The 26,312-nt window shown below is 35.2% G+C and overlaps 1 protein-coding gene across 2 annotated transcripts in view; it reads left to right on the forward strand.

Annotated features, from left to right (window-relative positions):
- Positions 1 to 26,312, forward strand: part of YES1 (YES proto-oncogene 1, Src family tyrosine kinase) — a 119,436-nt gene that overhangs the window by 52,350 nt on the left and 40,774 nt on the right. Inside the window, exons 1-4 of one of the 2 annotated variants that reach the window (XM_069099726.1) lie at positions 14,196 to 14,215; positions 15,610 to 15,882; positions 22,870 to 22,969; positions 25,480 to 25,578. In XM_069099726.1, coding sequence (XP_068955827.1) covers positions 15,618 to 15,882; positions 22,870 to 22,969; positions 25,480 to 25,578 — 464 coding nt within the window. In that variant the 5' untranslated portion in view covers positions 14,196 to 14,215; positions 15,610 to 15,617. Of the gene's footprint in view, positions 1 to 14,195; positions 14,216 to 15,609; positions 15,883 to 22,869; positions 22,970 to 25,479; positions 25,579 to 26,312 lie in introns of those variants that run through there. The other variant, XM_069099725.1, reaches the window with a different exon arrangement.

A 26,312-nucleotide genomic window follows, 5' to 3' on the forward strand; every position in this document is an offset into this window, starting at 1 on the left:
GTAGGTAACTCTTAGTTTTAATCCCAGCTCCTTTGACCTCTGGAATATCATATTCTAAGCCCTCTGATCCCTCAGTGTAGAAGCTGCCAGATCCTGTGTTATCCTGATTGTATTTACACAATATTTAAATTGTTTCTTCCTGGCTGCTTGTAATATTTTCTCCTTGATCTGGGAACTCCAGAACCTGGCTATAATATTCCTAGGAGTTTTCTTTTTGGGATCTTTTTCTGGAGGTGATCAGTGGATTCTTTCAAGCTCTATTTTTCCCTCTGATTCTAAAACATCGTGGCAATTTTCCTTGAGAATTTCTTGAAGGATGATTTCTAGGTTATTTTTTTGGTCATAGCTTTCAGGTAGTCCAATAATATTTTTTTTTTTTAGTCCAGTCATTTTTAAATTTTCTCTCCTGGATCTGTTTTCCAGGTCAGTGGCTTTTCCAATGAGATTTTTTTCATTCATTTGGATCTGTTTAATAGTATCTTGTGATTTCTCATAAAGTCACTAGCTTCCCTTTGCTCCAGTCTAATTCTGAAGGAATGATCCTCCTCAGTGAGCTTTTGAGATTCTTTTTCCATCTGGCAAATTTGGCCTTTTAAGGCATTCTTCTCCTCATTGGCTTTTTGAGCCTCTTGCCATTTGAGTTAGTCTGTTTTCTAAGGTGTTATTTTCTTCAGTCAGGTTGTTGATTCTCTTTTCATGATTTTCTTGTGTCATTCTCATTTCCCTTCCCAGTTTTTCCTCCACTTCTCTTGCTTGGTTTTCAAAATCCTTCTTGAGCTCCTCTATGGCCTGTAACCAATTCATATTTTTTTTGGGAAGCTTCTGGTACAGCATTTCTGACTTCATTGTCTTCCTCCTGTTCCATGCTTTGATCCTTTGTGTCTCCAAAATAGGATTGTAGTGTCAGATTGCTCTGCAAGATTTGCTTCCTTTGCTTTCTCATGTTGTCACTCAGTTATTTTTTTGAGCTTTTTGCCAGAGTAGAACTCTGCTTCCAGAGAGGAGAGCTTTGTCCGAAATCACTGGGTTTTTCTCAGCTGCTAGAGCTATTAGTTAGCTGCCCTTTCTGAAGCCTCCACATGCTCTGGCACACTGGTCATGCACCCCAGGACCTCCACCCTAGACAGCAATCCAGGTCCAAGCAGGTTAAAGCAAGAGCAATTACCCTTCATGATGGTTGCTTGGTACCCCTACAAATATGCAGGCCACGAGGCAGCAGCTGCATGACCGCAGTGCCTCAGCTGCTTCTCCTTCCCAGGGGCAGAGGCTGAACCTCACTCTCAGATGCCCTGTTTCCAAGGTCCACTGACCTCTCACTTTGTCCTTGGCATTTATAGGTTGATAATTCTGGCAACTGCCACAGCTGCTGGTGACCCACTCTCCAGCTGGGGCTGATCAGGATGGCCTGACTCATGTGGGGCTGGGCTCTGCTCCCAGAGTGCTGCGCTGGCCCCTTCCTGCCGGCCTGCTGGGTTGTCTTCAGCAGGAGGTTTGTTTCTTTCTGTCACTTCATGGGTTCTGTAGCTCTAAAGTTTGTTTAGAGTCATTTCTTACATGTATTGGAGGAGGTGGAAGCGGGAGCCATGGGGAAGTCCTGTTTCTACTCTGCCATCCTGGCTCCGCCCCCCAGACATAATGTTTTATGTCATAGTGAGCTGCAACTGCAAATCTTTGTTTCCCAGTGGAAGCTATTACCTACCTGCTTCAGCAGCAGTGTTTTCTACTCCTGTCTGTAGTACCATCATGCCTTTCTCCCAGCAGTGAAAATGATTGTGAGGCTGGTAGAGGGCAAACAAGTAGCTAAGATGTGGTTAAGGACTCTAGGAAGTGTGCCTTGTCAAGTCTGACCTTTGTTTCCTTTGGCAATTATAGACAAGTAGCTTAGATAGAATTCATCCTTTACTTGTTCATCATGGGGAAATGGCTTCACTTTTCAGAATTTCACTTCCCAGCAAAATTTTTTGATAGGTACCCATTCTGTATTTGGGGAACTTCAATGAAATATTGTTGTACAAAATCTAAACTTATTTTTAACAAATAAATTAGAGGATGATTATCATGTTATAAGATGATTCTTTATTTTTTTAAAAAAATTTGGAGTGCCAAATTTTCTTTTAATAATGAATTCCCCCTAACATTTGAAATTCAGCTTAATTTATTTGTAGGTGGTTAACAGACTTCAACCATACTGATTACTGTATTTTATAAATTGATACCATCTGGGGTTCCATATGGTTTTAAAACCAAGAAATAAACTTTCTAGGAATTAACCACTGTCATATTTTAAGTAAAGACTTTCCAATAGGATCTGAGAATTTCAATAGTTTTATATTTTAATACCATAGTTACACTAAACATAACATATTATAATATATATTATACATATATTTATATGTTATATAAAAATATTTTTAATATAATATATATAAGTGAAGTTCATATTTAGGGTTTTATTGGAATTAAAGTTTTATTATCAGTATTAAATGTAGGACAGAAGTGTTTGCTACTGTCAAAGAGACTGTCCCATCATAGCTTCTGAGAGATTTGAATTCTTTGTACATCATGAAGTCTTCCAAATGCTCCTGCTGATTGAATTAATCCCCATTATACTACAGAGCCGCTTCAGTGAGTTCCATAATCCTTTTAAAAGATTTTGGGCTAATGATCCACAGTGGAAAAAAATACGCAGTTTGATGGACAGCCCTTTGAATTGATACGCCACCTTCATATCTTGGGAAACCTCTATAGGTAATCATAGAACTGGACCCCAAACTGAATAGTAGAACCCTTCCAGCAATCCTAAGCTTCTCTCTGAAACAAAATGTCATCTTTTTAACATTATTCTAGCAGTGGTGCTATATGATTTTTTCTTGGAACACCACAATCTCTGAAGAGTCAAAATTGCAGTCAGTGCCTAAGAGGACAAAAGAGATGAAGTAGTAGATACAGAGACAAGTAGGTGTCACAGTGGATAGAGTGCCAGGCCTGGAGTCAGTGAAGCTCATCTTCCTGAGTTCAGATCTGGTCTTAGACACCTACTAGCTGTGTGACCCTGGGCAAATCACTTAACCCAGTTTGCTTTAGTTCCTCATCTGTAAAATGAGCTGGAGAAGGAAATGGCAAACCACTCCAGTATCTTTGCCAAGAAAACCCCAAATGAGGTAACAAGTTATCAACAGTGACATGTGCTGGAAGTAAAAAAATTTTTCATCCATATGATGTGTAGTCAACAACGTTTTTAAGTGTCCTTTATGTGCCAGCTACTAGATGTGAAGAAATATAAAAGAAAAGAAACATTTTTGTGACTGCTAATAATGAAAATCTTGTATTACAGGTCAGGGTCTTTTATTTGTACATGTAAGGGTCATGGAAAACCTGATAGGCTCTTCATGCTCTTTATATGTAGCTAGTCTTTCCTCTTTCAAAGATTCCTTAGTGGTGTAGGAGACTATGTGTGTTTGAATAACACTTTGTCAGGAAAGACTTTGATTGAGCTCTGGGAAGACTTACATGAACTAATGTGATGTGAGGAGAACAGAACAATTTATACAGTAACTACAACATTATAAAGGAAAGCAAGTTTGAAAGACTTAGCAACTCTGATCCATGTAACCATGACTTAGGAGAATGATGAAGAATCACCCTACCTACTGCCTGACAGAAACATGGGGAGGTACAAATTGAAATATAACGTTTTCTCACATGGCCTATGTGCAGGTTTTTTTTATTTTTTGCTTGACTTTGTTTATTTGTTGCAAGGGTTTTTTGTTTACTTTTACCTGGGGGTAAGGATTTGGGAAAGAGAGGGGCAATAGTGACCATAGCAATGCTAAAAAAGGAAATAAAATCATTGTAGATTAAAAAAAAATTGATAGAATACGAGGTTGATCAGACACAGACAAAACATCTTTGAAACTAAGAGGTAGAATTTATTTGGAAAAGAAATGTAAGCTGTACATAATAGAAATATGGAGTTCCTTATGCAGTCTTCTTTTACTTTAATTTTTTTGCTGAAATGCTTATGTTTAATGTTTTCCAAGTTATGAATAACAGAAGGTGTTTTGTTTTCTTTGTTTTTTTTTTTGCTTTTTGGAGGGGGGAAGGTAGGGCAATTGGGGTTAAGTGACTTTCCCAGGGTCACACGGCTAGTTTTTTGTGTTACGTGTCTGAGGCCGGATTTGAACTCAGGTCCTCCTCACTCCAAGGTCAGTGCTCTATTCACTGCACCACCTAGCTGCCCCTAACAGAAGGTTTTTAATAAGAAAAGTAACCTGTTAAATACCTTCTAGGTGGATTTTCAAGTGGTCTCTTTAATAAAGCTTTCTCTCTCTTCTTAAGAACACAGGATCATCTTTAACTTTTTAAACCTAAGATAGAATACTCTTTCTTAAAAAATTTTACATTGTGATTACATAGAATATTCTGGTTATTTAAATTGCTTTAACTATTTCTGTCATTTTTTCCCTCATTTTAGCCTGTAGTTAAGTGTTTGTCACAATACCAGATTGCTTCCTTCCAGTTTCTTCAGAAAATTTTCTTGACAGTTCACTTAAATGCATGTTTTCTTTAAATTCTAACATTGAGCTACAGGCTTTCTCTCCAAATTATGAATGGGTTTTATTCCAACATTTTTTTCTTTATATAGGTTGTTTCTATTGGAAAGAGCCTTATGAATTTCAACATTATAAATGATGGCTATATTCCCAAGCTAACACAGAAAAACCCCTTTAAACTAGTGTTATCCTTCAGTGTTTTTCTCAGATATTCACTTCCATTCACCTCATATATCTAATCTATTGACAAATCTTGTCACTTCTCCTTACTGTATGTCTTCCCTTCATTCATACAGCTGCTACCTTGGTTCAGGCCTTCATCAACTCACACCTGAACTAGTCTTGTTGCTTTCTAATTGGACTTCCTTCTTTTTTTTTTTTTTAAAGCAATCCGGGTTAAGTAACTTGCTCAAGGTTACACGGCCAGTTATTTCTGGGTGTGGTGCTGAGTATCTGAGCCCGGATTCGATCCCAGGTCATCCCGACACTGGAGCTGGTGCTCTTACTCACTGAGCCACCTGGCCGCCCTGGACTTCCTTCTTTAAATCTCTCCCAACTCCAGTCTGTCTTCTGCACAATTACCAAAATTGTTTTCCTACATTGTAGGTCTACTCATGTCCTTGGGTCTCTCTGTTGCCTCCAAGATCAACTATATGGTCTTATATGACATTTAAATTTCTTCCCAATCCCCCCCCCCCATATTTTGCAGTCTAATTATACTGCCCCACTTGTTGTTCCTCGTATAGAACACTCACTATCTTGTCATTATACTTTTGTACTGGTTGTCCTTAGTATCTGGAATGTTTTCTTTTCTCACCTCTGCTGCTTAGAATCTCTGTCTTTCTTTAAGATTTAGCTCAAAAGTCATTTTATATAAAAGCCCCTTTGCAGTCCCCCTTAGTTGCTAGCACTGGACCCTCAGAGGTTACCATCCTTCTACTTTCTGTGTATCATATGTGATTAGGTGTCACAAATAGAGTCCTGGACTTGGCTTCAGGAAGACCTGGGTTCAAGTTCTGTCTCAGACACTTCCTAGTTCAGGAAGACCTGGGTTCAAGTTCTGTCTGAGACACTTCCTAGCTATGTGACTCTAGGCAAATCAGTTTGCCGCTCTCATCCACAGTTTCCTCATGTGCAAAATGGGGATGATAATAGTATCTAACTTACAGGATTGCTGTGAAGACCAAATTAGATAACATGTAAAATGCTTTACAAACCCTTAAAGTAGTATATAACTGCTAGTTAGTAGTATTTAGAAGTAGCTATAGAAATATAGTTTGAAAAAGAAATGTTTTTGCCATAGCACAATACATAAAGCAGACACTTAATAAATGTTTTTTAACTGACTACTACTACTAGCCACAGAGAGGAAAGGCTAGAAGCAAAGATAGAATCAACAGCAGCCAAGATTGGACTTTGGAAAATGACACAAGAAGTAAGTCAAAGAGGATTCAGAAATTTCTAGTTTAAGGTGATAGGAAGAATAGCAGTGCCATTAGCAGAAAATAGGAAAGCATTTGGGAGTAGTATTCTTAGTAGGAGTAAATTGGAAACCTTGGGAATAGAGAAGGTGCACAATGGTAAAACAATAAGGGAGAAGGGATATATTCTGAATTATACTATTTCTCAGCTGGAAGAGACTGTGTTTCTTAAATGATTCTAAGCTTTCATGAATCTTATGTTTTTGGTTTACGAAATACCTTGGGGGTGTCATGTTATGTTACCTTGTTAATGAACAGCACCTATAAACATTCATAGTCATTGAATATGGTAACTTCTTACCAAAGGATGAAAAACTCACTCTATCTGAGATACCGCTGTCCAATTTTACTTTTCTCTCTCGTCTTTTATGAAACTTTTAGTTACTGTTTTTTTCTTTTCTAATTTGCATACCCTTTTTCTTCTTGCTCTCATAGTGTCTAGAGGAAATGAAAAGGGCAGCACAGCTGAGTTTCTTCCTCCTCTTGTATTAAATTGTCTACAACCAGACAATAAGAGGCCTTTTGTGAATTAATCAGGGAACTGTGAATTTTGGCTACTTAACTAACTTGTGATAGTTTTTTTCTTTATGGGTTTCCCTTTTTTCCCTTCTTTTAGCTGTATACAAAGGTAAGTGCTTGACAACAATAGACCTGATGGACACCAAAAAAAGAAGGGAGGGGGGAAGTGCAGTTGATTAAAGCTCAATGTTATTATGGCTATGATTTAAGCCCTGTGTAATCTAGAGAATTTACCATTTTAAAGGATTTGTCACAGCAAAAATAGTAAATTTCATGCTTTCACAGATAAATGGACCCTAGCAATATAGTATAATGAGTGAAGATTAAAGTATTTATGCGTAGTCAAAAATGTAAATTGACTTGATGTCTTTAAAGATTGAAGAATCACATGTGTTCTTCTGTTTGTTTGATTGATTGATAGATATCACAGCCATTGCTGACAACGATTAAATGAAACAAAAATTTATACAGGATGAATAAATGTTTCATACTTTAACTTTTTACTTGAGTTGGTGATCCATTTTACTGTCCCTTAATGATAACTCTGCTTTCCATAATTTTTCCTCAGTCTTAGTATACTTGACCTTCTTTGTCTTCTTAGACTCCTTTTATTGCTGACTTTTATGATTGTTTCTCTTTTTTTTCCCCTTCATCTTTCATCATTTTTTTTTTAAGCAATCAGGGTTAAGTAATTTGCTCAAGGTTACGTGGCCATTTATTTTTGTGTGGGTGTTAAGTGTCTGAGCCCAAAACCGATCCCAGGTCTCCCAACTCTGGGGCCGGCACTCTTACTCACTGCGCCACCTGGCCACCCTGGTCTTTCATCATTTTTACCAATTGGATGGGTATGAGGAAAAACCTCAAAGTGTTTTGGTATTTTTTTCTCAAGTAATTTGGAGTGTTTTTCTGCAGGGTTCCTACTAGTTCAGATTTCTTTTTCTTGAAAACTGTTAGTATCTTTTATCCACTTGATATTGGGAAAATGATTTTCAGTTTTGGATATTAATGTCAGTTTCCTATTTTGCATATGTATATTCCTATATACGTTTTGTAAACATCACTTCATCAAATGAGTTTGCTATGATTATTTTCCAGTTTTTAAATTTCTCTTATTCTCATTATTGATTTTGTTCATGCTCTATATTTGCCAAAAGTATCTCCTGTTATCGCCTAACTTTTAATGATTTAAAAAAAATATTTAGGTTAAGTATCTGTGAGAAAGACATTTGTGGGGATCACAGGACTTCCCAGGCAGGGTCAAGGAGTTAGCCCAGAAGAGCTTTTACTGTCCACTGCTTCCCTGGGTGCTGTTAGGAAGATCCATGTGAGATGCCCTTTGACATAGCAAACCCCTTCACACTGAAAGAACTCAGAAACAGTGGGCAGAGGAAGGCATTTATTACACTTCTCTAGAGGAAGTGGGTGTGGTGCTCACAAAGAACACCCACACTGATACAGAAGCAGGAGTGAGGTTATATAGTTCTCTTTCCTGTTTGAGTTAGGGTTAGTTGAGATTCCTCAAATTTCTCACTATATTTCCCTACATTCCCCCTTTATGCAGATTACATAAGCATGGTAGTAAGGATACTTGTGACTTGGTGTGACCTCTAGGATCTGAGCTGTTTGTCACACCCCCACCTTTCTAGTTACCCCTGAGACCAGGATGGCCATTGTCTTAGTAAAATAAGATAAGCGAGCTTCCCCACAGCTATTGATTATCTCTCCCAATAACTTTTGTGGGAGCAAAACAAGATATCATAATAGGCCCTCTTACAACATCCATCTGAAGATTATTATGGTACAGAATAATATGCTTGTCTGACTCTGTTTTATTTCCTTTGAGATTCTCTACCTCTCGATCCTACAAATGAATTTTGATATTATTTTGTCCATTCTAGCCCTTTAGCAATTTAGGACAAAATCTGTAAAGTTTATTTAGGCAGTTATCATTTTTATTATATTGGCATGTTCTAGCCATAAACAATGACTGTCTTTTCAATTATTTGTTTTCCTGTGAATCTTGTGTGTCTCTTAACCCAAGGTTAACTCTAAAGCATTTTATGCATTTGTTATAGGAATGTAAATTTTTAAGATCTTCCCTGCCCCCAGGTTAAGTGAACCTGAAGCCTGTGATAGGAGGCTTGTTTTTCAGGAGATACTTTTTGGTTGGGCAATGGGTCAAGAGGGTTGTTACATTCTCTGAGCCAGGAGAAGGCTATATAAAACCTTGATGTGAGACTTTGCTTTGGGGCTCACTTTGAGAAGTGTTGTGTGATTTGACCAGATGAGACTCTGGGCAGCTGTTGAGAGCCCCCTGGCTTTGAAAACCCAGATGATGATGCTTCCCTCTCTGGTACCTGTGATTTGGTATGGGTGTAATGGTTGGACAGTTGGAGGCCTGTCTGCTTGAAATGTTTCTGTCTGTATAATCTGAAGTTCGGGGTGCTGACCTTTTTTCCCCTGAACTAGGTAAATGATATGTTTGATTGATTAAAGCAAGATTGTTAACCCATTTGAGTTGCTTTCCTTTAGAAAAGCAGATCTAAGAACCTGTGTTGGTAGCTACCCTGGGATGCTGGGGTGCTTGCTGCTACAGCCTTTCATATCTATTTTGATTAAAATCTCACTTTCACCTCCATTTTATTAATACACACACACGAACATATATAAAAGCTGATGACTTTTGTAAACTATTACTTAATTGAAATTATTTAGATTTTTTTTTTTTAACTACTGGAGTTCTCTTAGGTTAACCTTAATTGTGCTAGGTGGTACATTGAATAGAGCACTGGACATGAAGTCAGGAAGATCCACATTCAAATCCAGCCTCAGACACTTGGTGGTCTGGGCAAGATGCCTCAGTTTCCTCAGCTGTAGGATGAGGATAATAGCATCTACTTGTGAAGATCAAATGAGATTGTATTTGTAAAGCACTTTTTCAATCTTAAAGTGCCATTTAAATGCTTTTTTATTAAAAAGAAATCATTTTTCCTCCTTTGTCTATTTTTATTCATTAAGTTTCTTTTTATCTTATTGTTATAGGTAACATTTCTATCACTAGATCATATAATAGTGTAGACCAGAGTTGACAGACTCTTGGGCAGCAACACTGCAAAGTTCCAAAGTCAGGCACAATCAGATTAAAATATAGTTGGAAAATGTTTAACAAAATAAATAAAAATACAGTACAACATTGACTACGTTTATGTGTGATGTTCTGAGTAGATATGTGGGGAGCAGAGATCTGTAGAGAACACACATTTCTGCTTGACCTCTGATCTTAATGGAAAAGGCTTCTAGTGCTCCTCCATTGCAGATATTCTGATTGTTGGTTTTAGATAATTTGAGTCATTTAGGAATGGCCCTTTGTGCCTGTAATTTTAGTGTTTTTAATACAAATGTATGTTGTATTTTGTCAAGCTAATTGCATCTATTGATATAATCATGCTATTTTCTTTATTAATATAATTTGTTAGGGGCAGCTAGATAGATAGAATGAGTCAGGAAGACCTGAGTTCAGTGTGGCAGGAGACACTTACTAGCTGTGTAACTCTGGGCAAGTCGCTTAAACCCTGTTTACTTTAGGGAAGGAAATGGCAAACCATTCCAGTATATTTGCCAAGGAAACTCCATGGACAGTATGGTCCACAGGTTTTACAGGGAGTCAGACATGATTGAATGACTGAATAATAATAACAATATAATTTGTTATATTTGTAATTTGGCTAATGTTAAGTCACCTACATATTTTTGCTATAAATTCAACCTGTTCCATTCAATACTTAAAAATATATACTAATCTAACTTTGCAAATATTTTTTTGTGATATTAGTTAAGTTGGTCTGTAATTCTTAGTCTTTCTCTCTCTTCCCCTCCCCCTCCCTTTTTTCTCTTCTTCCCTCTTTCCTCTTCCCTTTCTTGCTTTCTCCCTTCTCTTTTTCTCTCCCTTGTTTGGATTTCAGGACACATTTGTTACATAGAAAGGATTTGATGATGTGCTGCCACTCTCTATTTTTGTGGAACAAACTACGTCCTCTTTGGAGTGAATTGTTCCTTAAATGTTTTGATACAGTTTACCTCATCTAAGCCTGATGTTTTTCTCTGGAAATTCTTTTATGGCTTTCTTTTTCTTGTGTCAAACTGTGTACAGTCTCTTATTTCTGGTTCAGTTAGCCTCAGTACTTAATATTTTTGTTAATATATCATTTGAGATTTGGGTTTTCATTATATGTAATTTGACATAAAAACTATAAAATAGTTTCTGATAATTTTATCAGATTTTATTTCCTCCAAATTTATTTCTTCCCATTTTTCATACTGGCAATTCAGTTTTCCTTTCTTTAAAAAAAAATCAAATTGGCTTACTTTTTTTAATGCTTTTCATTTATCTCAATAGTAATTTTGTTTTCAGTATTTCTGTGCTATTAGGGAATTATTAATTTATTGGTTTTCTGGAAGTTTTTAGCTAATCTGATCTTTCTCTTATTTGTTGATATTAATGTTTAGGGATATTTTCCCTGAAGAATGGCTCCCCTCAGTATCACTGTTAGGTCTGTTTCCTAATATGTTCTAAAATATTTATAGCAGCTCTCGGTGGTGGCAAAGAACTGGAAGTTGAAGGCATTCCCATCAGTTGGAGAATGGTTTAACAAGTTGTGATGTATGACTGTGATGGAATACTGTGCTGTAAGAAATGACAAACTGATTGATATTAGAAAAACATAGAAAGACTTGGCATGAAATAATGAAGAGTAAAATGAGCAGAACTAAGAGAACATTGTATACGGTAACATTAGTATTATTCAAAGAACAACTGTGAACAGCCAAGTTATTCTTAGTATTATAAATAACTCAAATCAACTACAAAGCACCTATAGAGGAAGATACTATCTATCTCCAGAGAAAACTAGTAAATAAAAGTACACATAGTATGGTTTTACATATATATATCTGGCCAATAGTGACCTTCTCTAGTGTGGAGTGGGGAGGTGAGGAGAGAAACAATTCTGAACTTAAAATGTAGCAAAAAATAAATTAATTTTTTTTTAAAAAGGATTGCTACAGCCTCAGATACTTGGCACCCACACAAAATAACTGGCTGTGTAACCTTGAGCAAGTTACTTAACCCCAATTGCTTTAAAAAAACAAAAAAGGATTGCTATATAGCTGCAACTCATACATTTTAGTATACTGTTTTTTTATATAGATTTTTATTATTTCTATGTTTCTTAGGATTACATTATTTAATTTCCATTTAGGTATGAGGTCTTTCTTTACAGAGTACCAAAATAGGGTCTAAACCTGTGTTTTTGGTGGTATGAGAAACTTTTGTGTGAGAAAATTCCCTCTACTAACATAGATGGGCACCTCTGCAATTGATATTCACTGAGAGTTTACATGATGTGCCCAGAGTAACAAAGCTAGTGTGTATCAGAGGCAAAATTTAACCCAAATCCACCTGACTTTGAGGTATGTTCTTTATTACTACTTTAGTCTGACTCGACTTTGTTGGGAGCTTTTATTATTTGTTTGCATTTGTATTGGATTATGGTCTGTAAAAGATATATCATTCCTTTCTGCATTTATTTATTTATTCATTCATTCATTTATTTATTTATTCCTTTGTACTTTCACACATTTATTTATAAGTTCCTCATACCCTAGCTTTTGTGTATGTGCCATGAAATCCTGAAAAACAGGTGTTATTCTCTTTAAGATTGCTATTCAGAAGTTGACACAGGTCTTTCACATCTAAGTTTTCCAATTTTTTTCAACTTCTTAATTTACTGTTATTTTATTTCTTACTTTTGTCTGAGCCTGAGGGAGGCAGGTTGAATCCTGTATGACTATTGTCTAGACCTTCCTGCAATTTACCTAATTTGTTCCTTTAATTACCTAGTTGCTAAGCCATTTGTGGGGTATGTATATATAATGCTGATATTTAATTATTTGTGGTGCTTTTAGTTTTAATATGCTCACCTTCTTGTCTTTCAACTTTTTGTTACTGTTGTGTTGTCTGAGATCACCTTCTTTGGGCTAAAACATCCTATTCCTTATTTCTCTAATAGACAAAAATATTTTCTGCTCACAATAAAGTAATGATCTACTGATCATGTAGTAATAACACTTGGAGTAGTTAAATGTATATAAACTTTTTTTTTATTTTTGCTTTTTGGAGGGGGGAAGGCAGGGCAATTGGGGTTGTGTCACAGGTCTAGTTAAGTGTTAAGTGTCTGAGGCCGCATTTGAACTCAGGCCCTCCTGACTCCAGGGCTGGTGCTCTATTCAATGTGCTACCTAGCTGCCCCTAGGAGTAGTTAAATGTAAATATTATTTTTATGATCATTAGAGATGTTATGCTTCATCATATTAGAACTCTCCTTTTTCAAGTTGATTGGTTTTTATGAGTCGGAATATAAATTCTTTTCATATGTAAGCTCTTAATAAATGTTTGTTCACAATTTTATTCAGTTCCTTTACCTGGGAAAAGGAAGTATATGTGTTATTAGTGTAATAGAACTAATTCACTTTTGCTTTCATAGTGCATCACTTTCATTATGTAATTACTTGTTCCATGCTATGGATAAGGAAACTAAGGCATGGATGGATAGTTAGTTTGTTACAGACCAGAGAGTAAAATAATCATATTAATTTTTGAATGCTGTGTATATTGTCATCATTTCTGGGTAATGTCTACTGTTCTGTCTTCAAATCTTAATTTTATTTTAAGAATGTAGACTCTTTGGATATAGATGTTCACAATTCTCTTTTGATATTTCTCAACTTTCTATTATTTTAAAATTAACATTATAAATGAGAAAAATCTTTAAAACCTACTACCTTAACTCAAGATGTACTAATCATGGGTAGGATTTCAAACATTCACCAATTTAGGATGAAAAAAAATTTTTTTTTTGCTTTTTGGAGGGCAATTGGGGTTAAGTGACTTGCCCAAGGTCACACAGCTAGTTTTTTTGTGTATGTGTTAAGTGTCTGAGATTGGATTTGAACTCAGGTCCTCCTGACTCCAGTGCCGGTGCTCTATTTACTGTGCCCCATTAGGATGAATAATTAAAAAAAAAAAAAACAATAGTGTAGTTTACCTTCATATGGCTTGATGGTAGTCTGGTATAGTAGGAAAATATTGGTTTAGAAGTCAGAGGGGTGGGGATTGTATTAAAAATGTAAATTAACTTTGGTAGTGTTGTCATTTTTATTATACCTGCACTGCCCAGACATAGGCACTTGTATTCCTCCAGCTATTTAGATTGTTTATATGTATAACCCAGTTGAAGGAATTGGAACAAGTTTCTTGAGGGTGGTAGCACTTAAGTCTTTTAGCCTTATCGTTCACTCCGCGAACATTTATTAAGCATCTTCTGTGTGCTAGGCCCTGCGGATTAAAAAAGAAGCAGAAGACGATTTCTGCCCTCAAGGAGCTCATAATCTATGGAACCTCATGTGCCAGCTCTGCAGAGAGACTTACAAGGGGGCGATGAAACATGGAGTGACTTAACCTTGGTCAGACAGCCAGAATGTGTCAGGCACACGGCTTGAACCCAAGTCTTTCTGACCCTAAGGTCAGATTTCAGTGCTACACTACACAACAGTGACTCTTGGCATAAAATTGATCATCCAAGATATGTATAACTGGGAAATGAAGTGAGTTGATCTTATAATGATGGCCAGCAATAATAGATAGCTTGAGTGCTACAAAAGATAGCCAGACAATGTCCAAAGACCGGTAGGAGAGCTTAAAGCATAATTGGGCAGATTTTTGAAGACCTGATAGATAACCCGGAATTGCAGAGGGAGAGCAGGCACGGATGAGTGATGATCTGTATCTTGGATGGGAGTGCCCACATAGATGAAGATCACATATATACACATGCATTGAAATAATGCTTAAGACAGAATCATGCAATCAGCAAGTTAGTAGTAGTTAGACCCACTTTGACAAAAACAGGAATCACTGTATCATAGAATATAGTGAAAACAAGGTCCATTTGGGACTTGATCTTGGAATAGGAAACTAAAATTTATGAAATTAAGTTTATTTCATATTTAACAAAATAGGGGTTTAAATTATCATTGTGAACTAATTCTTTGGACAAAGAATGAATTGTTTTGATTGGGTTTGGGATGTAATTTTTTTCAATAAAATCATTTGATAGTGGCATATAATATTCTTCTCTTCACATTTGATCTTCCCAGGCCAACTATAAATATTTGAGGATACCCATTTTTTCCCCAAGGGATCTTAATTCTTTGATACTCAAATTAGACTTTATTGAAACATCATAATAATTTGTGAGAGAGTCCAACAAATTTCATTAATACAATGGGCTCCTGTAAAGGTTGATAATGAATAAGGGAAGGGTGTTTGAGTAGAGAGTAATTAATTATTCATGTGGCCAGTTCATTAGTGAATATTTTACTGTTATGTTGAATACATATGGCACAGTGGATAGAGATATCTGGCAGTGAACGAGAGAGATTTTTATGTAGTATATGTAGTATTTGCTAAGAACTCTGATTGTTTAGTCTTTAATAAATTATGTAGAGCTCACTATACTGCTTGGGTAATAACTTTTTAAATATGATAGCATTACACCAAAAAATGAAAAGGACATCTTTATGGTCTTTTCTGCCAGAAGTGAGTAAGCCCTAGATCACATATATACACATTATTTTGGAAATTAATTTCTTTTTTCACTTCAAATTATTCATTGAAGTGGAACTGTACAGTAATATCTTTTTGGAGTGATAATAGCTTGCATTTAGCATTTTAAGGTTTGCAGAAAAAATTATATATGTTATCATTTTACCCTCATAATAATTATATAAAGTAGGTACTTCTCATTGCACAGGTAAAATGACTTGCCCAAAGTCATACAGACAATAAATGTCTCAGACAAGATTTGAACCATGTAGTCCTGACACCAGTCCTTCCTATTGCACCATGTTGTTTCATGCATAACAACCTTTATGGCTTCTAAAAATCAAGTTGATAGTTATGTTTTTATTTCCTTTTTGTTTTTTCTTCATCTTTGTAGAATCAACAATGGGGTGCATTAAAAGTAAGGAAGACAAAGGTCCAACTATGAAATATGGAACTGAAAGCAGTCCAGAACCTATTAGTATAAATGTCGGTCATTTTGGATCAGAACTTACCCCAGTGTGCCAGCCATCTTCAGTAAAGGGATCAACTGTTAATTTTACCAGTCATTCCATGGCACCATTTGGAGGTTCAGCAGGGATGACACCTTTTGGAGGTGCTACTTCTGCCTTTTCATCTATGCCAAGTTCACATTCTACTGGTCTAACAGGTGAGTTTTAAGTGAACATTTTTCACTTTTTGGATTCTGACTTTAATACAGATTAGCATTATATACTCAAATATCCAGTGAGATATGTTTTTCCTTATTTTAGATGATAAATAAAGTCTCTATCACAAAATGAGACTTTCTAGAACATATATGAATAATGTTCTGGGCAATTTAAAAAAATATTTGAATGGTGCTTTACTTAAAACCAGCATTCTGCCCATCCGTCTCTCTTTTTTCTCATTAATGAAGCAGAAAAAATTAAGCTCAGCTGCCTGATCAAATCTGTGTTTCTATAGTGTATATGTCTATATACATTGTTGAAACTACATATGATAATGTCCCGTATGTATTGCTTAATCAGTGTGTACATACATAAAAGAAGAAATGCATTTAGTGTTGTGCTTATTTCCATCTTTAACAAAATCCCAGTACTTTTTGAGGCACAATATAGCGAGGCATCCTTCTGTCATTGGTCTTGTCATTTATTTAGAGCAATGAGCAAATAGCAATGTGGGCTTTTTGATACTAGACACCTGGCAATTAGTTTTTAGGCCTGTGGATGGTGATAATTTCCATTTCTCTATATACATTAAGGGGGAGAAAGAAGAAGCATATAACTAGGAAAGAGATCATTCATTACCAATGTAATTTTCATTTCAGTTCACTGATGACAGTTTTCATTTATTTCTACATTTTTAGAGGTTTGTCAATGTTTAATTTATATATGTACATATATGTTCCATTGATGCTCTGTATTAACTAAGACCTATATTTTATAGCATTATATGAATGATATATCTCAGAATTCTCTTAGTAAAATATTTGGCTAACTTGATGTGCCTAATATATTTGATCGTTAAAAATAGTTTGATGACCTAAATATTTAGTTCTAAATATTTTAGACCTGAAACTAGGTATGCTATTGAATCTAGATTATTTGCCTTTTTGAGTATAGTTTGCTAAATGTGAAATGAACCTATTCATTTCAGTAAGTTAGTCCTCATGTCTGTGTGCATATATAAGGATTATGAGTGGAAATTGAAATAGTTCAGAATTCTGTCTTAACCTGTTTATAACTTTACACTCTTTTCACAAAACCTGAACCCACAGAATTTTAGGGGCCCTAATGATAAGGAATATTTTGGTTAGGAGATCTATAGAAAGTTAAAATACAACGAGAAGTGTATATGATAATTTTGATTTTGAAAAAATTTGTAGCCACATCATTACTTGTCATCAGTGTCTTTATAGACCTTTGAACTTAAAAACTGGAGAAACTAGGAGGAAAATATACTCAGAAATAGAAATTTGTGGCATTTTTGAGCCACATATCTAGATGGTCTCACAAACTGTACCTGACATTTACTTAGTATAAATTGCTCTACTTGGGTAAACAAAAGAATGAAAGAGAACCTCTTGTTATCTAATAGAGCAAGAATGACATATGGGAAAGTTGAAGTAATTTCAGTCTTTTTCAGTTAGTATTATTGGATGTCTCAAATAAGGAGTATAGATGTCTTATACCTTTCCAATGTCTCCAAGCCTGAAGAGTGATTAAAGGTTTCTCAGCCTGTTAGACCATCAGTGGGGTTTTTTTCTGTCTTATTAGATTTTCCAGTCCACTGCAGAGTAGAAAAAGCAAATTAGAAGTAGCGAGTATGTTTGTTTGGAGAGAATGACTGCCTCTAGAGCCAATATTAGATTGGCAGTAGTAAGAACTTATAACCAGAATTGTGTAGGAAGAGCCTTAAAAAGTTTTTTCAAAATCATTGATTGTTGTCACTTCAGTTGTATCCAACTCTTTGTGGCCACATTTTGAGGTTTTCTTGGCAAAGAAACTAAAGTGATTTGCCATTTCCTTCATCAGCTCATTTTACAGATGAGAAACTGAGGCAAACAAGGCTAAGTGATTTAACCAGCAACTCATGTAGATGAATCTTCCATATTCCAAACCCAGTGTTCTATCCTCTCTGCCACCTAGCTGCGTAACAAAAATCATTACAAACAGATAAAATTTTTAGAAACCCAACAGCTTAAAGCCATTTAGTGTATGTCCAGAGTTCTACTCACTTGAAAGCCTTGAATAGCCTTGAAAGCATAACATAACAGTGGAATAATAAGAGCCAATAATGGCAGAATCATGAAACAGCTAAGCTTTCTTCTGTGTGTTTTGTTAAAGAAGGTATGGAAATGTGTGATACATTTTAGAAAGATTTTCATCCGAAATGATTAGAAGAAAAATATTTTGGCATTTAAAGTAGTAAGCTTTAGCTGTCTTGAAAATTCACTTTATGTAGAGCATACAATTCCCTTACAGTGACAGATAAATGTGTTACTGTTTGTTTATTTTTCTATCCCATCTTTGCACAATTTGTTTTGGGAACAGGAAGCAGAAACCAAATAAAAGAGAAAAATAAGAGTACATTGGAAGCTCATCTATTCTGCTTCATAAATTTTTTTTAATTCTCTGTTTTATATTATTTTTTATTAAAATACTGATAGTTCTTTTTTCTTCTGTATTAGTATCAGTGCTTTTTACATTTTAAAAAATATATGCTGGATGGGGCGGCTAGGTGGCGTAGTGAGTAAAGTGCTGGTCCTGGAGTCAGGAGGACCTGAGTTCGGTTCCGGCCTCAGACACTTAACACCCACACAAAAAAAACTATCCGTGTAATCTTGGGCAAGTTACTTAACCCCAGTTGCCCTCCAAAAGGCTAAAAATGTGTGTGTGTGTGTGTGTTTACTGGAATAACAGAAAACTGACCTAGCATGCAAATTGAAATATATTAAATAAATATAATATTACTATATGTAACATAATATATGTTATTATATATTACATAATAATATATACTATAAATATATTATATTATATAAAATAAAAATTATAAATAAAATAGATTAAATAAATATTTCAATATTAAATATACATCTGACAGTTTGAAAATTCCAGATTTTGAAGCAAAATGCTTAATTTTTTAAAAAATTTTATTTTGAACTTAAAACACTCAAAATAGAGCATTCCACAATATAGCAAAAAACCTAACGCGATTCTGTATGAAACCATGCATCCTTATTTCATATTCCTTGCCTTTTTCAAATATTATTTAGTCTTTGATTTTCCTCCAATTACATGTAAAAACAATTTTAAAAAAAATTTGGAGGAGGGAAAGCAGTTGGGGTTAAGTGATTTCCCCAAGGTCATAGAGCTAGTTAAGTATCAAGTGTATGAGGCCGGGTTTGAACTCTGGTCCCTCTCACTTCAGGGCTGGTGCTCTATTCACTGCACCACCTAGTTGCCCCTAAAAACAATTTTTAACATTCTTTTTTTTTTTTAATTTTGAGGGGTGGCTAGGTGGCATAGTGAATAGAGTGCCAGCCCTGGAGTCAGGAGGACCTGAGTTTAAATCCGGCCTCAGAAACTTAATACACAGACCCTCCCCCCCAAAAAAATCTAGCCATATGACCCTGGGCAAGTCACTTAACCCCAATTGCCCTACCTTTTCCCCCTCAAAAAAAAAAAAGCAAAAAAAATTTTTTTGAGTTCCAAATTCTCTCCTTCTCATTCCTCCCCCTTCATTGAAAAGGCAAGTAATTTGATATAGGTTATACGTGTGTATTCATGCAAACATTTCCGTATTAGTCCCGTTGTGAAAAAAAAAAAACACAGGGGGTGGCCTGTGGGACACAGGCCTCTGTGACAGGTGGATAACATGCTTCATCATAAGTCCTCTGTAGACATGGTTAATCATTGGATTAATCAGAATTCTTAAGTTTTTCAGAGTTTGTTTTTCTTTACAGTATGCTGTCTTTATATAAATTGTTGTCCTGATTGTACTCACTTCATTTTGTATCAGGTCATAGTCCCTTGGATTCCTACATTATTAGATTCTTAGAAATTAACTTTTTCGTCATTTCTTATGGTACATTAATACTCAGTTATATTCACGTGCCTTCATTTGTTCAACCATTACCCCATTTGGTGGGCAATCCCTTGGATTCTGGTTCTTCTTTCTTTTTCTCCTCTCTCTGTCTGTATCTCCCCCTTTTCTTTTGTTCTTTTAATCCTCACTTCATGATCAGAAGTTTTGTTTTGCTTGTGACTTCTCTCCACGGTATTATCCTCCCTTTCAATTACCTTCTCCTCCTTTCACTTTTTCCATGTAAGGTCTGATATCTTTCTACACCCTACTCTGCATGTATGTGTTCAACTCTCCTTTGTCCATTTTAAAGAAAAAGAATTGATTTTATTTGTTCTCATCTGATGTTCGCTGCCTCCCTACCCCTTCTTCATGATTGTATGCTCTTTTTATCATGTACCCCACTTAGAAAAAATAGCAAGCTCTAACTTCCTGCTTTCTGCATTAGTATATTAATTTTATGCTTCATTCCCTTTCCCTTCTTCAAACCTACAGAACAGAGCCAGTATACCTCTAGTTCCTGTTTTTTTTTTTCCTGAGGTAACTCATTTTATATCCTTTGATGACATTAAGATTCAGAAGGTATACATGTTTCTTTTCCTTCTCTTATAATGTTAGTGTTATGTCATCTTTTAGCTCCTTCCCAGTTACTCAAATAAATTTGCTGTTCTAGGTTTCTCTGGACTCCTGTGCATGTATTTCTGTAGTTTCTCATTGGATTTCTTGTCTATTTCAAACTTCAAGATTTTGCTAGAGTAGGTACATGGGAGCTTGGAGATCTTCCTCTCATTCAGGCAGCCTTCTCTGGAAGTCCCAGAATTCCTGTCTTCAGCTAATCCACTACATTGAAGTAGTTAGTGTGTTTGTTGCATAAATAAGTTCTATTACTCTTAAGAACAGAATCCTGAAATGGCATTTTATTTCACAATCATAAATTGCTAACATATATTATCTTTATTTTTAAGCATACTATATCTTATCATAAGTAAATGTTATGCTTTAAATAAACTTATTAATTTTCTAGCTGTATTGCTAAAATTAGGATTACTTGGTACCAAAATATTAAGCTATGATGTCTGTAAAAATAGGAGGGTAAGGTAACACTACTATATAAAGTACCTGATTAGGTTTTCATGCCCAGAGTATTTTGAGAAAAATTTGCCCCTTTCTCAAGACAGAAATTTTGCTGTTACTGATTAGTGACATCTATCAATTTTGAATTTGATTCTCTGATTCCATAGGCTTTAGTTCCTGTAGTTTCACAGAATACTACCTCTTTTGTTCCCCTATAACCCTAGCTTTGTTGCATCTCTGATTCAGTGTGAGTACTCCCTGTCTTTGTGCATATTGCAGCCCTCAACATTCTTATCCTGGTGAGACTGATCCTTGTTCTGTAGGAGCTCCTTAACATAATAGAAATTATGAAGGTCTATTAATGTTGCTGGATATTATTGCAATACTCAGGCTTTTTCTAGTTCTCCTGGGCACTCCCTTCTCCCTCCTCCTTTTTACATTACTGCTCCACATCCTTTTCTAACCATCCATTTCCTGAATGATGTCTTTTATATGTAGCCAATTCTTAGTCATCACTTAATAATATACTGAAGATTGATTATTTACCCTCATTGTGCATCTCTCCATTGCCTTTTGAACTTCCTGCGATTTTTATTCTTTTGGAGATCATGGTATTTACAATGGTAGACAGCCATATAGTATCAACAGGAGAATGTTGATATTTTTAAATGGGAGCAACCTGGGATCATTGAAAGTTTCTCAGATGCATCTTAGGCTGTGCACCTCCTCCTATTCAATTCTGGGGCCATGGACCCATGGGTCCAAAATACACATACTAATGAAACTGTAATTTATAATCTGGACAATATGCATTCTTCAAACCCTTGGTTTAGTAATTCACTTCAACAAGCATTTGTTAAGAACCTACTCTTTTTTAGGCACTGTGCTAGGTGCTGTCAAAACAAAGACAAAAACAAAACATTCTCAAATCTTGAAGAACTTATAGTTCTGCTAGTGTGGTTAAGTAAAAATTAAAAATATACAAAATAAATACAAAGTAGTTTTGGGCAGGGACATTAACAAATAATGGTTTCAGGAAAGTCATAGGATTGAAGATTTGGAGCTGGAAGGGGTCTCAGAGACCACTGAGTCCAATTGCCTCATTTTACAAACAAGAATACTAAGACTGAGACAGTTTAAGATACACCTACATATCTAGTGAATATGAAGCTAGATTTAGCTTAGTTCTTTCTCCCTGACTTAAAGGTCATTATGCACTGCCTCCAGCTTTTACTTGGAGGGGCTTTGAGCTGAATCCTGAAGGGAGCCAAAGGTTCTAAGAGTTCTTTCCAAACATGGGAGAATCATTTCCAGAAGTGGAAAATAGAATGTTGTATACTATACACAATCAATCTAACTGGAATGGAGGGTGTGGTATGCTAGGTAGTGGGGATACAAATACAAAGAATGAAATAATCCCTACCTGAAAGGAGCTCACATTTTAGTTGAGGAACTTAACAAACAGAAACATAAAGAAGACTTCAGTCCATTTATACTTACTATTATAGGGCATGAGGCAGTTTGGATCTGTTTAAAGACAATCGGATTTAGACAAAGAACCTGCATTGCCTGTGTTATTTTAAGTTAGTTACTTAATTTCTCTTGGTCTTAGTTTTCTCATTGGTAAAATGAGGAGATTGGGCTAGCTGTTGTTCGTTCTAAAGATTCTTCTAGCTCCAAGAACATTTACCTATGGGTTTTGCCTATTTAATATTGACTATCAAATGGTCATTGAACAAAGCTTTCTCTGTAACTAAGATCAGAGAATTTTGTATGATGTTAAAATACTCCTAGGAGATACCTTGATGATGGCAAACTCTTAAAGATATATTTTGCCATACCTAATCAGCTGTTTTTGTTCATTTTCTTAACCAAAAATAAACATAGGATCTTCAGAAAATGGAATCAAACTTTAAACTTTTTTTTATGAGAATTTATCTTGCTCTCCCTATATACACAGTTTGCCCACCTGTCTTTTTTTTTTATCTGTTAGGTGGTGTTACTATATTTGTGGCCTTATATGATTATGAAGCTAGAACTACAGAAGATCTTTCTTTTAAGAAGGGTGAAAGATTTCAAATAATTAACAATACGTGAGTATTACAATGTTTCACTGGGAAATACTGTTAAGTCAGTTTGTAATAATCAGTATCAATTGTAGTAATAGTCTGTGAACTAGGGGTAAGGGACTTGTAGCCACTCAGAGTATTTAAGGATAAAGTAATATTACAAAGCCATTAACTTTAGTAAATAAGATTGTAATTAAAGAGGTAGTATGCTAATAATAACATTGTGAAACCTGTAGCTCCAGGACATTATGGGGTTTGATGTGAACAGTTTGTGTCTAATCACACTAGCTCAGCCTGCTGATAGCTTCTGGGCAAACCTCCTCTGTCTACTTTCTATTTCTTTGTCTCACTTTAAACAAAATTCATCATGTAAATTTTAAACATAGGTTTGTTATATTTTCTTCTTGTCACTCTCTCAATCTACAGTAGCTCTTCTCTTACTTACTAGTACGCCATAATATAAATTTGAAGTATATTTTAAAATACTTATTTAAGATAGTTTTGTTTTCCTTAGTTTTTAAACCATATTAATTAAAATTTTTATATTTTTATTTTTCTAAAAAAACAAAAACTTGAGTCTCTGAAACTAAATGGTTTTACTGAGTGAGGTCCTTAATTGTTCCCTCTTCTCTTTTCAGTTTACCTAGCCTGCCTTTTTTTTTTTGAGTTATAAAAGTTCCTCATAGTGAATATTGTAATTCATAATTGTGATTCAAGCATAACAACTCAATTACAACTTCAGGAAAGGGTATATTTATTGTCTTCACTATTTTATACTGAGTTTTATATCTTTTTTATTTTTTCCTGTTACATGTAAAAACAATTTTTAAGATTCCTTTTTTAAAATTCTGAGTTCCAAATTCTCTCCTTTTCTTCCCTCCCCCCTCATTGAAAAGTTTTATATCCTAAAAATGTTTTCACTGTGCAAATATCTGATGTGCACAGTGTGTTATACAAGAGAGCCAAACAATTTTGATTTTGAAAAAATATGTTAATTTATACATTTAATTGTATTACTGATGTGAGGTGTGTTTTCCCTCATTTTGTGTTTACCCTGCTTTGAGAAAAGAGGAAATACATACCTTTTTTGAATTATAAAACAAATCAGTTAGGTAATAACTACATGTATTGCCATAGGAGTCATCATAGGTTTTAGAGAACAAGTTCCTCTAACATATGGTTTTCTTTAAAAATATTTTTCATTTCTGAAATGCCAGGTATGTAAACTTTGTGGAATCTTTTTTACCTTGTGTTCATAATTGCAAGGCTGGTCAGAAATGCATTTAGTTGTGTTGTTGCTTTTATTTGGGAAATCCTAAGAATACTTTAGGTAATATTAAATAAATTATTCAGCATTAACATCTTGCTTACTAGAGTGCTGAGTATCTTTTTTTTTTTTTAAAAGCAATTAGGGTTAAGTAATTTGCTCAAGGTTATACGGTCAGTTATTTTGTGTGGGTGCCAAGTATCTGAGGCCAGAACCAATCCCGGGTCTCCCGATGCCAGGGCCGGCACTCCTACTCACTACACTACCTGGCCACCCTGAGTGCTGAGTATCTTAATCTTTTTCTAAAACAAAAGGAGCAGTGAAGTTTTTAATGCAATTTTTAAAAGGGAACCATAAGCAAAATTGGGTAATTAGTAAAAGCTTATCATTGCTCCTCAGATTGCTTAATTTGAAGCATTTTTTTTGTTGTTTTAAATCCTTTTGGTTTTGAAAGAATTACATGAGAGAGCCTTTTACTTTATGTTCCTATAATTTTTTGATAGTTTGATGGATCTGTGATCTCTTGTTTAGGTACTTCTTCACAAGTGCAGATCATAACTACCACTACCCTATCCCTTCAAGCTATATATCTTGTGTAGTTCTTGTCTGTGTCATCCCATAAATCACCTCTGTTAAGGATCTACCTAATGTGTCAGGAGGCCTTTCTCCATTACCTTCTTTTAATATTTCCAGGTTACCAGCACAGTTTGTCCAGTTGTTACCTCTCACTCTTTCACATGTTTGAGTGGCTCACCTTTTTCTAGTCATACAGGTCAAATCACTTAATTAAAACTTTATTAATCAACTGTTATGTTCAGGACAACATAGTAACTGTCAAATTAATAAGTCATTTCTTGACCTGATGGAGTTTACATTTTACTGAAGGAATAGAATATTCAAAGAAAGGAAGAAAGAAATACAATGTCATTTGAGGAGGAAGTGTGTAGCAGCAACTAAGAAAATCAGAGAAGTTGGCTCCTGAGCTGAGCCTTGGTTATTATGTAGCACCACTTCTCAAACATAAATTCTCACTTGCTGTTTTTATAACTGAACTAAAAAATAGTATTGCTAGTTTGGAATACCAGAATATAAAGATTCATTACATATCAGGATTCCCTTGATTTGTTTAAGTTATTTTAGTGTGTCACAGTCCAAAAAATTGAAGTATACCTCTTGCTAAAACTTAAATGGAAAATAACATTGCATATATTATGTCTTGGTTATTAACATATCTACCTTATAGTAATTGCTATTATATTTGTTACAGGGAAGGAGACTGGTGGGAAGCAAGATCTATAGCTACAGGAAAGACTGGATATATCCCTAGCAATTATGTAGCTCCTGCTGACTCTATTCAGGCAGAAGAGTAAGGCACTACTTCATATTTTATTTATCCTTTTTTCAAATGTGCTTCAACATGCATTCTATAATGATGTAATGACCACAAAATTTTATGCCAATATTAATACTACTAATGTGCCCTATTAATAGAAAATGTTATGCAAAACTCAGTAATTCAGTGATGAACACTTAGGATCATAAAAAGTGAGTATTCAGTACAAAATTATTTTAAAAGTTACAAGAAGTCCGGGATCTTTAGACAATTCAATAGTGGAACAACCCTCTCACCCTATATTTAGCCTAGAAGCCATTTTCAAGTTGTGCAGTTTTATTCATTTAAAAAGAAGTTTGCTCTTTATTCCAGGTAGTCATTGGCAGTATTAACTTAAAATGAGCTTATCATGTAAACTTTTAACCTGTATGTCTTTCTTGTAAAGTAATAGGGAATAAATCATCAAGTTACTTAATTTCTCAAAATCTCATTTTTCTTCTCTGTAGCACAAGAGGAGTTGGATTACATGGACTCAAAGATCCTTTCTAGCTCTGCATTTTTTACATTAGCTCTAAATTTCTGGTTCTCTAAAATATGTGTATCTTTCCTTTGTCACTTACCAATAATGTATACACTTTAGGGAAGGCATTATGTTGCAGTGGAGAAAGTGCTAGACGTTGCCTCTGACCCTGTGTCGGACACTCATTAGCCGTGACAGTACAGGCTAGTCACGTGATCTCCCTGAGCCTGAGCTTCCTCATTTGTGA

Source organism: Petaurus breviceps, unplaced genomic scaffold, assembly GCF_028583685.1.
Source record: "Petaurus breviceps papuanus isolate PSGF00001 unplaced genomic scaffold, PetGlider_PUasm1.0 38, whole genome shotgun sequence".
NCBI lineage: Eukaryota > Metazoa > Chordata > Mammalia > Diprotodontia > Petauridae > Petaurus > Petaurus breviceps.